The 13,382-nt window shown below is 37.4% G+C and overlaps 1 protein-coding gene across 1 annotated transcript in view; it reads right to left on the minus strand.

Moving 5' to 3' along the window:
• Nucleotides 1-13,382, minus strand: part of ERBB2 (erb-b2 receptor tyrosine kinase 2) — a 92,416-nt gene that overhangs the window by 30,100 nt on the left and 48,934 nt on the right. Inside the window, exons 3-4 of the mRNA XM_063459083.1 lie at nucleotides 5,550-5,736; nucleotides 478-612 (exon numbers count right to left, since the gene is read on the minus strand). Of these exons, the coding sequence (XP_063315153.1) occupies nucleotides 478-612; nucleotides 5,550-5,736 (322 nt within the window). The remainder of the gene's footprint in view (nucleotides 1-477; nucleotides 613-5,549; nucleotides 5,737-13,382) is intronic.

The raw sequence follows: 13,382 nt of genomic DNA on the forward strand, positions 1-13,382 counted from the left end.
TGACAATGTTCTATTAAACTTGTCTAATCTTTCCTTGAGGCAAATAATAAACGTGCTGATGGCTGGCTATAGGCCTGTTTCAACAAACAGGTTCTGTACAAATGAAATTCATTGGACATCTCAGTGCAACCAGATTTATGGTTTCAAGTTTATTTACAACAACCTATGGAATGTGCGTTAGAAAGAAATGTCACATATGACAATTTATGTCTTTAGCGGAACTACTGGCAAAGTTCTCCAATTAAATCTCTCTCAAGGTATTTACTAAAATGAGAATTCAAAGTGAATTTCAAATTAAAGTTAAAATACCCAAACGACAAACATTCTGAAAACATCAGATATGATTCCAGCTTGGGTACTTTGGCTTTCAATTTAAAATTCACTTTAAATTCTCACTTAAGTAAATAACTTTGTCTGTCACCTCTATGTGAGGAGACCCAAATCTCACAGAACTAACTCCAGAAATGGCTTTCTTACATTGACGGCCCCCTGGTGTCAGGAAGATGTCTCCACGCATGGCGTTATTGAGGCTCAAGATGTCGTTCCATTTGATTGACTGTTGGAAGCACAGTTGGCTATTATTCGCGATCTTGACTCCTCCTTTCAGAATTTCTGCAGAGAAAAATTATATTACAAAAAAAAAAATACAATATTACAAAACGTCATAAATCGCACTCAGGACAAACTGTCGCCAGACACGGCAGGACCTTCACTCAAGGGAACCGTGAATCGCGGACAGACACTAAACTGTAGAAAAGCACAGCCAATAACGGCATTTATAAGAAGGTCATCGGTATCAATGATTTGCCGTAAGTCATTATTAGTTAGAATTGTTTCTCACTAAGTCAGAGTTATATCAATAAAGATAGTGGACCACAGATTCTTAAAAGCATATAGATGGTGGACCACACATACCGTACTTAAAGTATTTGTGATCTGCTATCTTTATTGAAAAATTCAGTTTTCTACATGTAGGATTACATATTAAAATTGCGTTGTCCCACTATGCTTTCCATGTTTGAGCGTGTCGATGTTTTTCCTATGAATTTCATTTTGCAACTAGGTTTGTGCTACACATGTTGTACATTGCATGTTGATTCACATATTGGTTTAACACCGCTGGATATGTTTGCCTTCTTATGTAATTATGTAAATTTAATAAAGTCACATAACTGCTTTGTAGTCATATAGCTCTGTAAGTATTTCTGTTTACAGTGACACTATAGGCACCCAGATCACTTCATCTCATGGAAATGGTTTGGCTGCACTGTCCCTGTTCCCTTAAAGGGAAACTATAGGCACCCAGACCACTTCAGCTCATTGAAGCACTTAGTCTGTCTACAGTGGCTGTCTACTAGACTAACCGATTTTTGGTCCAGTAACGGACGCTGGACGTCCTTAAAATCTGCATGAGGACATCTAGTGTCAGCTATTACCCCATAGGAAAGCACTGATTCACTGCTCTCCTATGGGGAGGACTAACGCACGGAGCACTCTCTGCACATGTGCATCAGCACCACCTCGTGGAGTGACGTCGGAGGAGGAGGAGCTGTGAACTAGCACCGAGGGAAACCGGTGGTGGGATCAGGTAAGTAAAGGGTTTTTAACTGCCAGTGGGGGGTGCAAGGGAGGTGGGATGGCCAAAGGAGCTATAGTTCCAGGAATGCAGCTTAGGCACTATAGTATCCCTTTAACCGTGCAATGTAAAACATTGCAGTTTCAGAGAATGCTTACCGTGCAGGGTAAAGACTGCCTCTAGTGGCTGTCTACTAGACAACTACTAGAGAATATATGAATAGAAACTCAAAAGTTTCTATTCCTATATTCTCTGTTAATTTTAGCCTGTTGTATGCTTTTTATTTATCTTATTTGGTTTTTAGTGGCACTACCTTGAGGGAGCCCTATTTTTAGGTGTGCTTCCTATGGGGAAGGCCTAATGCACGGAGCACTCTCTGCACATGTGCATTAGGTTCCCCCATCGGCTGACATAAGATGAGAAGAAGTACGAATCAGCGCCAAGGTACGTAAGTGTTTAAAGGGTTATTTAACCCTTTACATTGCCGGAGGGACTGTGTGGGCAGTGGGATACTATAGTATTAGGAATACAGCTTTTCCATTAAATGTAGGCATTTTGTAAAACATAATGACACAATTACATCACATGACCTCATATCTGAAATGCCACATTACTTGTAGTTGATGGCATTCTAATAAATTCCTTGCATGATATCAGATGTGTTTTTCTGTTGTTTTTTTTTTTACAGTTTACTACTGAACTTAACCCAGTGCCAAGTCTAAAAACAGAACAGCTAAGTAAGGCTGGCCAGAAATGGCTTCACGGAGGGACATATGACACATCTCTGCGTGGTATCTCTGCTTTATCCCAAAACTGAAACAGAATTCACAAACTTGTCTTGGGAGGATGTCTATATTGCAGGTCACGTTTCACGTAATTTCTGCAAAATGGTGGCCTAAAGGGTTTGTTTAATATATATCGACAAATATTAAAGGGACATTATAGTAACCCAGACCACTTCATCTTAATAAAGTTGTCTGGGGTACTGTAATGGTAATGGGTGAAGTGTTTTTTTTAACATTGCAGTTTTTCAGAAACCAATGTTTACATTGCCTGGCTAAATCCACCTCAGCATTTGATTGGAGTAGCACGGCATTTGGCCTTGCATGTGCGCATCCAATCATAGAGAAGCAATGGATTTGGAGGAAGATCGCAAAGATGTTACTAGGCATGTTGACATCTAAGAAAGCCGAGCGGGAGGCTGCAGCAGAGGAGTCCCGACGATGGCAACGATGTGTCTTTATTTTAGTTAGTTTTAACATAGAAACATAGAATGTGACGGCAGATAAGAACCATTCGGCCCATCTAGTCTACCCAACTAAAAAATTTTTTTTCAAATACTTTCATTAGTCCCTGGCCTTATCTTATAGTTAGGATAGCCTTATGCCTATCCCACGCATGCTTAAACTCCTTTACTGAGTTAACATCTACCACTTCAGCTGGAAGGCAGTTCCATGCATCCACTACCCTCTCAGTAAAGTAATACTTCCTGATATTATTTTTAAACCTTTGTCCCTCTAATTTAAGACTATGTCCTCTTGTTGTGGTAGTTTTTCTTCTTTTAAATATAGTCTCCTCCTTTACTGTGTTGATTCCCTTTATGTATTTAAGTGTTTCTATCATATCCCCCCTGTCTCGTCTTTCCTCCAAGCTATACATGTTAAGATCCTTTAACCTTTCCTGGTAAGTTTAATCCTGCAATCCATGAACCAGTTTAGTAGCCCTTCTCTGAAGCACAAAGGTTGGAGGTGGACAGAAGTGAACCTATAGTCCCAGAATAAAAAAAAATATTTTTGGAACTATGGGATCCCTTTAAAACTATTTTTCTCCATAAATAGAAAGTATAAAAGTAATGCCCTGGTAATGAAATTAGCCAACTGACTGTTTATCTCTCATAACAGTAATCAATAAAAGGTTATGCGTTCCATTTAAAGCTATGCCTCCCTCCTTATTATCTGGCTCCAGTGAACCTAGAAATAAAATATATATATATATTCATCCATATTTAACATCTGCTAAAATCTGATTCCACAATATAAAGCTCGCACCAGACAAAGTAAGTACATCTGTTATAAGCAATGTGACGTGACATTAAATTCCTTTATGTCAGCTGTTTTATACATAGAAATCTGACCTCACGCACACACTGTGGCCTTTAAAAACCATGTAATGTATGCCCGCAACTTCATATAAAACACGTATATGTTAATCTTCCAGCTCATGATATCCCAAATAGCACATACAACTATAAACCTCTCAATTAATGTACACATACCAACATACGTATACATACCAGCTAAGAAGTATACACTCATTCCTACCATCTAACACATTTACACACTCACCTCCCAACAAATGTATACATACTCTGACGTAACAACTAATATATACTGATGGACTTGCCAACTTCTTTAAACAAATATACACAATAAAACATACATTTGTGGTCAGTTAATTAGTGACTGTGAAATACCATATGGTTGGTTAAAGTCGGTGAGGTGTGCCGGAACCGATGTAGGGTGTAGGCCTGTAATTTTTGTAATTTTTTATTAAAAAATAATCTGGTACAGGAGGGGAATGTAGCTCCAAATCTGGCAAATGCTCCATGGAGCCAAATTCACGTCAAAAAGTGTAGGTCTTTTTAATATTGTTGGATAAGCTTTCCAAATGATTTAATATTTTTGGGATCATTTATTTTATTTCTTTTATTTTATATTATGAAAAATATTAAAATGTTGTAATATTTACATATTTTTCGATATATTGATATTTTTATGATATATTTTGTTGGGATTTTTTTTTTCTAATTTCATCCAAAAATATTAAATAATTTTGAAAATGAATCGAACAATATTAATTCAAGGCCTTATTTAGAAAATACTTTTGCACTGACGCTGAGAGCTTGGCACTATTTCTTGCAGTTTCAAAGTGCACATTATGCTAATTATGAGTCATTAGTTAAAGGAACACTTTAGTGTTAAAAATACAAAGAAGTCCATGTAGGACACTTCTCCTCCAGCGAAGTCAGACGATGGGGAGACCTAACATGCAGCAAGTGCCGCATGAGCAGTAGACCTTTCCCGCAAGAAATAATTGAATCCCATTTTTGTTATGGATTTTGCTTGAGATCAAGCTGTCTGGGTGCCTATAGTGTCCCATTAAGTATTCCTTTAAGAGTAACATATTGAAAACCAAATTTAAGTTTTATTAATTACATTGCTGCTGCCACAAACGATTGGCTATTTTTGATGGATCTCCGTAATGAAGGGGGGGCGGATATGATTTATAAAGAGAGCAGCAACTGGATTGGAGCAATAAAAAAAATCCCTTAATTATGGCAAGTCATTCACAGACAAATCCCTTTATTCTAATCTATAGCTTAATGGAGTGGTTTTGGTATATAGATCAGGCCAATGCAGTCTCACTGTTCAATTCTCTGTCATTTAGGAGTGAAATCACTTTGTTTATGCAGCCCTAGTCACACCTCTCTGTATGTGACTTGCACAGCCTTTGGAAAGACTTCCTGTAAAGAGAGATTTAATCTTTAAACTTTCTTTATTCACATTCTGTTTAATTTAGAATTTCGTATCTCTGTTAGTAGCCTCCTAGACCCTGCAGGAGCCTCCTGTGTGTGATTAAAGTTTATTTTACAGAGCAGGAGATAAAAAAACATCCAAAGCACGCTAACATCTGATTCAAAATGAAACCATTTTTTTTCATGCAAGCTGTGTCAGTCACAGCCAATGGAGGTGTGGCTAGGGCTCCATAAACAGAAACAAAAGATATTTAACTCCTAAATGCCAGAGAATTGAGCAGTGAACCTGCAGGGGCATAATCTATACACACGAACTTGTTAATCAAGCGAAAGTTGTTTTGATGCCTATAGTGTTCCTTTAAGAATGTCTAATGGTTTCCCCATCAGAGTGCCATTGCACACCATGCCCTCTCCCAGACAAACAAACAATATTCTCACCCGTCAGACTCCTGAAACGCAGTTCTTGTAATCCAGATTTCCCTTCATCGTCCGAGTTATAAATTACAACAAGTGAATAAAGGTCTTCATATAGCTGCGTGCCTCGAATAATACGCAGGTTTTCCAAAGGCAAGTAATTCAGCAAATTATAAGCTATTAAAACATAGCCTTGTACTTCTTTAATATCCTAATGAGAAAAAGAAATAAAGAAAACATTTTGAAAAGTGGATCTTTAAATACGGATCTGTAATAATTTACTAGTAAACAATATATGTGCATCTAAATATTCTGTCAATAAATAGCACCTCCAATATTCAATCACTAAACACCTTTACAATGATATTTATCATAACATATTGGACCTCAATCCTCAATATTGCTTGTTGCATTCTGTTTAATGTTGATATTGGTTTTGCGTGTATACTCCATTTTCTTAAAGGGATTCTCTAGTGTCCTGAATCCAGCGCCGATGTCCCTCACCTCTGGGTCAGGCTCTGCCCACGCTCCTCCCCTGCCGACTGGGGAGACCTAATGCGTGCAGACATTAGACCTCCCAGTAAAAAAAGCATTATTGGGGATAAGGGAAACGCTGGATGTCCAGCGTAGTTTAGATGACCAAAAGTCGTCTAAGAACCCGGATATCCCTCTGGTAGACAGCCACTAGAGGAGGACTTAACGCTGCAAGATAATTATTGCAGTTCATAAAAACTGCAATAATTACACTTGCAGGGTTAAGGGTGATGGGAGTTGGCAATGGGCAGAAGTGGTCTTGGTGCCTACGGTGTCCCTTTAAGTATATTATAGCTTCACCCTTAATCCTTGGTTCCTTTTCCATCTTCTCTGCAGTTTTCCAAAGTAACACGTCTTTCCAAGCGTGACTCCCCTCAATACCACAGATGGAGAGACCGTAGGGTAATATGTCAGAGAATGTTGTTTCAGACCTTGTAGTGTGTCGAGGTACAAAACTCAAAGAAGTATCCTTGATTAGTATGATATGGGTTAATGTGGAACCACTTTTATATCATTTGTTTAAAGGATTACTCCAAGCATCATAGCCACTATACCACATTGTAGTGGTAATGAAAGGAGAACCCTGGGCCGGTTTCTGGCAATTTGGCAAACCAGGTTCCAATGCTCTCCGGTGGTGTGGTGATCCGCTTCCAGCTTTTTTCACTCTAGTTCCGGGGCGAATGATGATACTCCAATAACTCTGCCAGGGGTGGAGTTACGAGAGGTGTTAAACACCATGTGTGCAGAGTTTTATGAACAGACTCCAGGCACCATGACCACGTCAAATCACTGGGGGTCATAATGCTGAGAGAACTGTCAATGCATTGGCTCCCAAAAAGATACGCAATCAGGGGTCTATTTACTTTTCCTCAGTATGTGAAGGATGGTGAACTGTTAAAGTGGGCCTTTACCATTTGCTCAATGTCATGGGACCCATTGTGTGGCACACTCCTCTAAATCAAGGCACTTATATAGACTTCCTAAACAATTACACTCCACGTGCAATTTGTCTGTACACCTGTACAATCAATAACATCTGTATACTGTAACATGTCATCTGTATACTTGTAACATTTTACCAATACATAATTTCTGTATCCGTTTGACGCAAAACATTTTTGTACACCTGTAGCATTCTATGAATAATTAATATTTTTACACCTGCTACAATCAAAGCACATGTACACCTGTACTCTTCTTCACTTCACTCTGTTTCACAGAGCCGCTTATACTCGATATACATCTCTCCTCGTCATTATGGGGAGGGACACTCTTAACCCCTTCAGGACGGAGTCAATAGTGCACGTTCTGATCAAAACAAAACGTAAACAAAAACTGGAATTTGCGCTATATGTCTGTTCAACCGTAATTCACCGCTGTCACGTTAAGTGCACCCACACTTATTATATATCATTTTGTTCAGGAGAAACAGGGCTTTAATTCATCATTAACTATTCATATATGGAACATAATTAATTATGAATAATTTTTTTTAAAAAATGTGAGAAAATAAGATTTATTTTTTTTTAATTTGTATTTCCGTCTGACATTTTAGCTGTTAATGTCATAATACTGCTAGGTTTTACTGCATACAAATGCACATATTTGTAATCAGCGATGTGTCACGAGTACAACAGTACCCCCCATTAACAGGTTTTATGGTGTTTTGGAAAGTTACAGGGTCAAATATAGAACATTCCATTTTCAAATTGAAATTTGCCAGATTAGTAATGTTGCCTTTGAGACGGTGTGGTAGCCCAGGAATGAGAATTACCCCCATAATGGCACACCATTTGAAAAAGTAGACAACCCAAGGTATTGAAAGTGGGGTATGTTTAGTCTTTTTTAGTAGCCACTTAGTCACAAACACTGGCCAAAGTTAGCGTTCATATTTGTTTTTGTGTGAAAAAAGCAAAAAAACTAATATTTGGCCAGTGTTTGTGACTAAGTGGCTACTAAGAAAGACTGGACATACCCCACTTGCAATACCTTGGGTTGTATACTTTTGCAAATGGTATGCCATCATGGGGGTAATTCTCATTCCTGGGCTACCATACGCTCTCAAAGGCAAAATAACCAATCTGGCAAATTTCAATGTCACAAAAATGAAATGCAAGCCTTATATGTGACTCTCTAACTTTCCAAAACACCATAAAACCTGTACATGGGGGGTACTGTTATTCTCGGGAGACTTCACTAAACACAAATATTAGTGTTTTAAAACAGTAAAACATATTACAACAATAATATAGTCCATAAAAGCTGTTCGTTTGTAAAAAAATGCAAAAACGTCACTTTTACTTAAAATATCATCGTTGTAATACAATTTACCAGTTTGAAACACTAATATTTGAGTTTAGCGAAGTCTCCCGAGTGAAACAGTACCCCCTATGTACAGGTTTTATGGTGTCTAGGAGAGTTACAGGGTCAAATATAGTGCTTGCAAATTAAATTCTCTGCACTTTCTCCCTGTGTTGTCAGGCATGTCAATCAAATTTGAATTAATCAAATCACATAATTATGTTAAAAGATTACTTAAATATAAGTTTAATATAAATATATGTTTAATAGAAGATTACTTAAATATATATGTATTTATTTATATATATATATATTTGCGGTTATTTGCATTTTATATATAGATATATATATATATATATATATATATATATATATATATAATGTCATTCTAAGTGTATTTTATTACCAATATATATATATATTAATAACAAAATACAGTTAGAATGAAATTACATATGAATATATACTTTATATAAAATTTTGTTTCAATATTTTATTTATTTATTATTGTAATTATACGTAATATATGTGTATATATCTATATTATATTATATATATGTAACGTCATTCTAAGTGTATTTTAATACTAATATATGCACTTATATTAATAATAAAATACACTTTGTATGACGTTACTTATATATAATATGTACATAAATATATTTATTTTATTTTTTAACATGTCTAACTCTTTTTGTTTTACTTACCCACCAGCAGGGGGACTTCTTTTGCCGTGGGAGGGCTGCCTGGGCTGTGAGGCAGTCCTCCCGAAGTGGAGCGCCGGTAAGGTAAGTATACCGTGCGCTCCAGGGCTCAAAGCCGTTACGGCGTTCTATGCCGCCGCAACAGCTTTAAAGCCCACTTAAAGCGGGACGGGTTAAGTCAAAAAGAAATATCCCAACTGGCAACTGCAGACCACACTTGCGTACGTGTGGGATGACGTAGTAGGTTTGCACTACCAAATGAATGGAAGAGTGAGAGTGACTCACAATATTAATCTTCCATGCGTTAGCATATTTCTTTGCTAGTTCTACCGCCCCACGCAGTGTTAGCGGTTCACCCCTGGTGCCCTTAGAGGTTTTGATATAGGAGTAGTAGCTCACGTACCAGAGCCGCAGTTATTCCCACAAGGGATATTCACTCCCATGGTTGGAATTGGTGTAACTTATAAACATTGTTTACTAATATGATACTGTTATTCTATGACTGAACGATACTGTAATGTTCGAGACCTGCGTGTCTCTTTATATTGATCTCTGATTCCTCTCTACATATTCTGAAAAATCAATAAACCGATTTTTTAAAAAAAATACGTACACCTGTACTACATTAAATAATATCACTACCTTGCAACATTCTACGAATAAATACTATCTCTACACCTGTTACAATCAAAACACATCTGTACACCTGTAATAGTCTAAAAAAAAAAAAATATAAAAAAAATATAACACCTGTTCAATCAACAAAAAAACATTGTTACCACTTTAACATTCTATCAATACATATTTTCGGTACACGGTAGCATTCCTTTTACAATCTGTAATTAAATCTATCAATAAATGATTGCGCACCTGTAGCGTTCTATTAATAAATAATAACTGTACACCTGAGTCATTGTTACAATAAATACCTGTGCTCCTGTAGCATTTTACGAAAAAATAATATCTGCACCCAATTAGGTAAATGAATAATAATTGTGCACCTGTATCATTGTGACAATAAATAAATGATGTTCTCCTGTAGTATTCTATGAATGAATAGTATCCTCGCCCTGGTACAATCGATGACTAATAATTGTACACCTGAATTATTCCTGGCTAACGCAAGGGTTGTTGGCACAGAATGCCATTTCTCTTCTGCCTCCCTGTGTGCTGATGACGTGTGTGTTACCACGTGGCACAGTCTGCAGTTGGCAAGAGATCTCCATCACGTTGCTCTACTATAGACTACATACTGTCATATAAAAATACATATACTGTATATGAGTCGCAGATGAGAGGAATTACTTAATCCAAGCACCTCTTGCAGATTGGCAGCTTAGGAAGCCTCTGTAGTGGTAAAAAATAATTCTGGGTCACTGGGATTACCAGTGTGGGCTTTGTGTAGGGGTCTTTATTATAAAGCAGAGGGCCTTCTTCCTGGTAAGGAGATTCTCAACTCTATAGTTGTATCTATAGAAAAGTGATGTCATCATCAGCAGATTCCGAAGAAGAACTTGTGAAATATGGTTATTTAAGGAAAGCAAACTCCATAAAGTTCCTCGCAGTAAGATCAACTTAGCAATTCTGGCGGAACTCCCATTTTAATGTAACCGTTTGTCTTAGGATTCTTTGGAATTCAATTTAAATTTCAAAGTTAAGACCAAACTAGTCAAGCTGGAAAAACGTGGACTATTTTTCGAGTTCAGCTTCTTTGGCTTAAAAGTAGTAAGTTTGGTAAGTTTTTATGTTCTTCAAATTCATCCTCCTTTACTTCAAATTTTGGAATCTTCGCCACAACATATCCTCATTCCCAGTGGCGTACATACAAGGGTCGCAGCTGTGACCGGGCCAGTCACTCCAGGGGGCTAAGCCGCCCTGCGGACCCCTGCGATCAGGTGCCATGTGTTGCGGCCCGGCTCATGCGGTGTAACCCCCGGGGGGGATCACGGATCAGTTTTCGCACAGGGGCCCCATGGATTGTGTGTACGCCACTGCTCCTTCTTAAGTTTTCTATTTACTGGCAGTGACATAATGTTGCTGCCGTCTCCTTCCCCGGGGATCTAATTCCCGCACATGGTCAATGGAGTCTAGCTGAAAAGAAATGCACGGTGATATCGCGAGACTACGGATGAAGGACTGGTGGAAATTAAAATGTAAAAAAAAACACAAGCAATGGAGGTAGGAGGGAGGGATTGCTCGGAGGAAGTAAGGAGGTAGGGAGGGAAACTTTCCAAACATCTGTCATAAGCGGTCACATAAGTAACATTAGACTGCGGCCTGGCTGCCTAAGTCGTGTGTGCCAGGGGTGCCAATTTATGTATTTTTATTGACTAAAAAAAAGATTGCTTATAAAATATAATAACAATAATGTCCTAGGTACACAACACAAGTATGTACTTTGTACAAACTAAGAATACAATTTTGAAAAAATAATTTCCAGGAGAGGTTAATCATTTAAGAATAATAAAAAAAAAAAAAAAAAACATTAACATAACTTCCCCACAACAAACGTTTCACAAACGGACTCTGAAAAACATGAGAGATATGCTCAAAAAATGTGCCCTTCCAGATAATGATTAGACAACCAAGTGGCTGTGCCATTATTGCTAAAGTACCTGTTATATCTGCATTGGTTTTCATCCGATTTGTCAAAACATATTATCCCATTATCCAAACACTAAAATGTTCTGTTTCAAATGGTGGCTAATTGTACGTATCAAGTGGATCTCACTTTGCCAATCTGATGAACTCGAAAATGTCAGTATATACCTCTAGCACTACAATTATAACAATCTAGGCAATAAACACTAAATGTGCATCTGCGCATTCAGCCAATACTATTCATCACAAACTTGGCATTTAGTGAATAGATATAGATGCATTAATCATAATTCTTCTGTTGTATTTGTACACCCTATACAATCTGTCTAAAGAGAATGAGTATGTGCACCTGTAACACGTGGTAGGGGAAGAAATGACACCTGTTACTAGAACGCCTTCAGGGCTTTGTTTTTTCACGAAAGTGAGAATTATTTGGAATTTAACATGAATTTAAAATTTAAGACCAAAATAGCTGAACTATTAGGGCGTTAAATTTGTAATTCGTGTTAAATTCTCCTTGAATTGATTTTGAATTTCCAAAACTTCTCACTTTAGTAAATAAACCCAAATATATTGACTTATCCTCGTCTGATTTACGAACATTAATTACTATATCAGCAAAGATCGCTATATGCATCTGCATAGAGACTGTAAATGGCATTCCTAATGTCAAACTACATGGCTGCACACAAGGACATTATTTTTACATTCTGGCGGCATCCCCAAAACTGCTATCAAGGTATTCAACCATTTTTATTTATCTAATTTTGTAAAACTACTGAATGAGACAAAATGTTATTTCTGCTGTTTGCCAGATAATTTACACCATATAAGATCTAAAATGCTTCATTCCCAGATGGCTCTGTTAAGAATGAACAAACACAAGATAAATTAACATTCTTTATATTTACATAATTAGATTTTTATGTACCATCTAATTGCAAGCTATACAAAAAATTGCTATATTGTCTAACATTCAGTGTTTGTCAAACATTTGTTGTTATTCACAAAATTCGGACTACAAAATTCAGATATTGTTAATGGAATTGTCCATATTGTGTAAACCAGACCAGAAGCTGGCCTGAATTAAGTCCAGATTTCAGCTGTAGCAAATGCAGCAGGACTGCTGAAACCCGAAACAAAGAACTTAAGTCTGGGGCCGGAGGCTTCAAGAATTGTCAGGGGGCAAATAGTACTTCAAAGTGTCATTCGCTTGCAAAAGGAAAGTGAATAATAATTTGCGAATGTGCATCTTACTGGATGCATTTAGCTTATCTTCGGCCGCCATGCGGTCATTGATAAATCTCCAATTCCTGTGCTTTATATTATTTAGAATGCAGTATTACTGATTTTCTGAATGCTTCTGAACGAATGTCACAGAATGGGTCGGACCGAACGAACCCTGACCACATTTGGCTTTAGTAAAACTCTGAATTGCCAATGCGGTCGGAAATAACCATGATTGTATCTGCATTGATACACCGGTAATGCCCTACCTTTGAAAATAACCTACAATGTATTACGTGAATCATTCTGTTCACCTGAAACAATCAATGACTAATAACTGTACAGTGGAATTCTGGAATCCTTCCTGGCTAACACAAGGGTTCTTGGCACAGCATGCCATTTTCTCTTCTCCCTCCCCGCAGATGACGTGTGTTACTGTGTGGCACAGTCTGCAGTTATTAAGAACGTTCAATCACGGTGTTCTATTACA

This window comes from Pelobates fuscus, chromosome 6 (genome assembly GCF_036172605.1).
Source record: "Pelobates fuscus isolate aPelFus1 chromosome 6, aPelFus1.pri, whole genome shotgun sequence".
In the NCBI taxonomy this organism is placed as follows: Eukaryota; Metazoa; Chordata; class Amphibia; order Anura; family Pelobatidae; genus Pelobates; species Pelobates fuscus.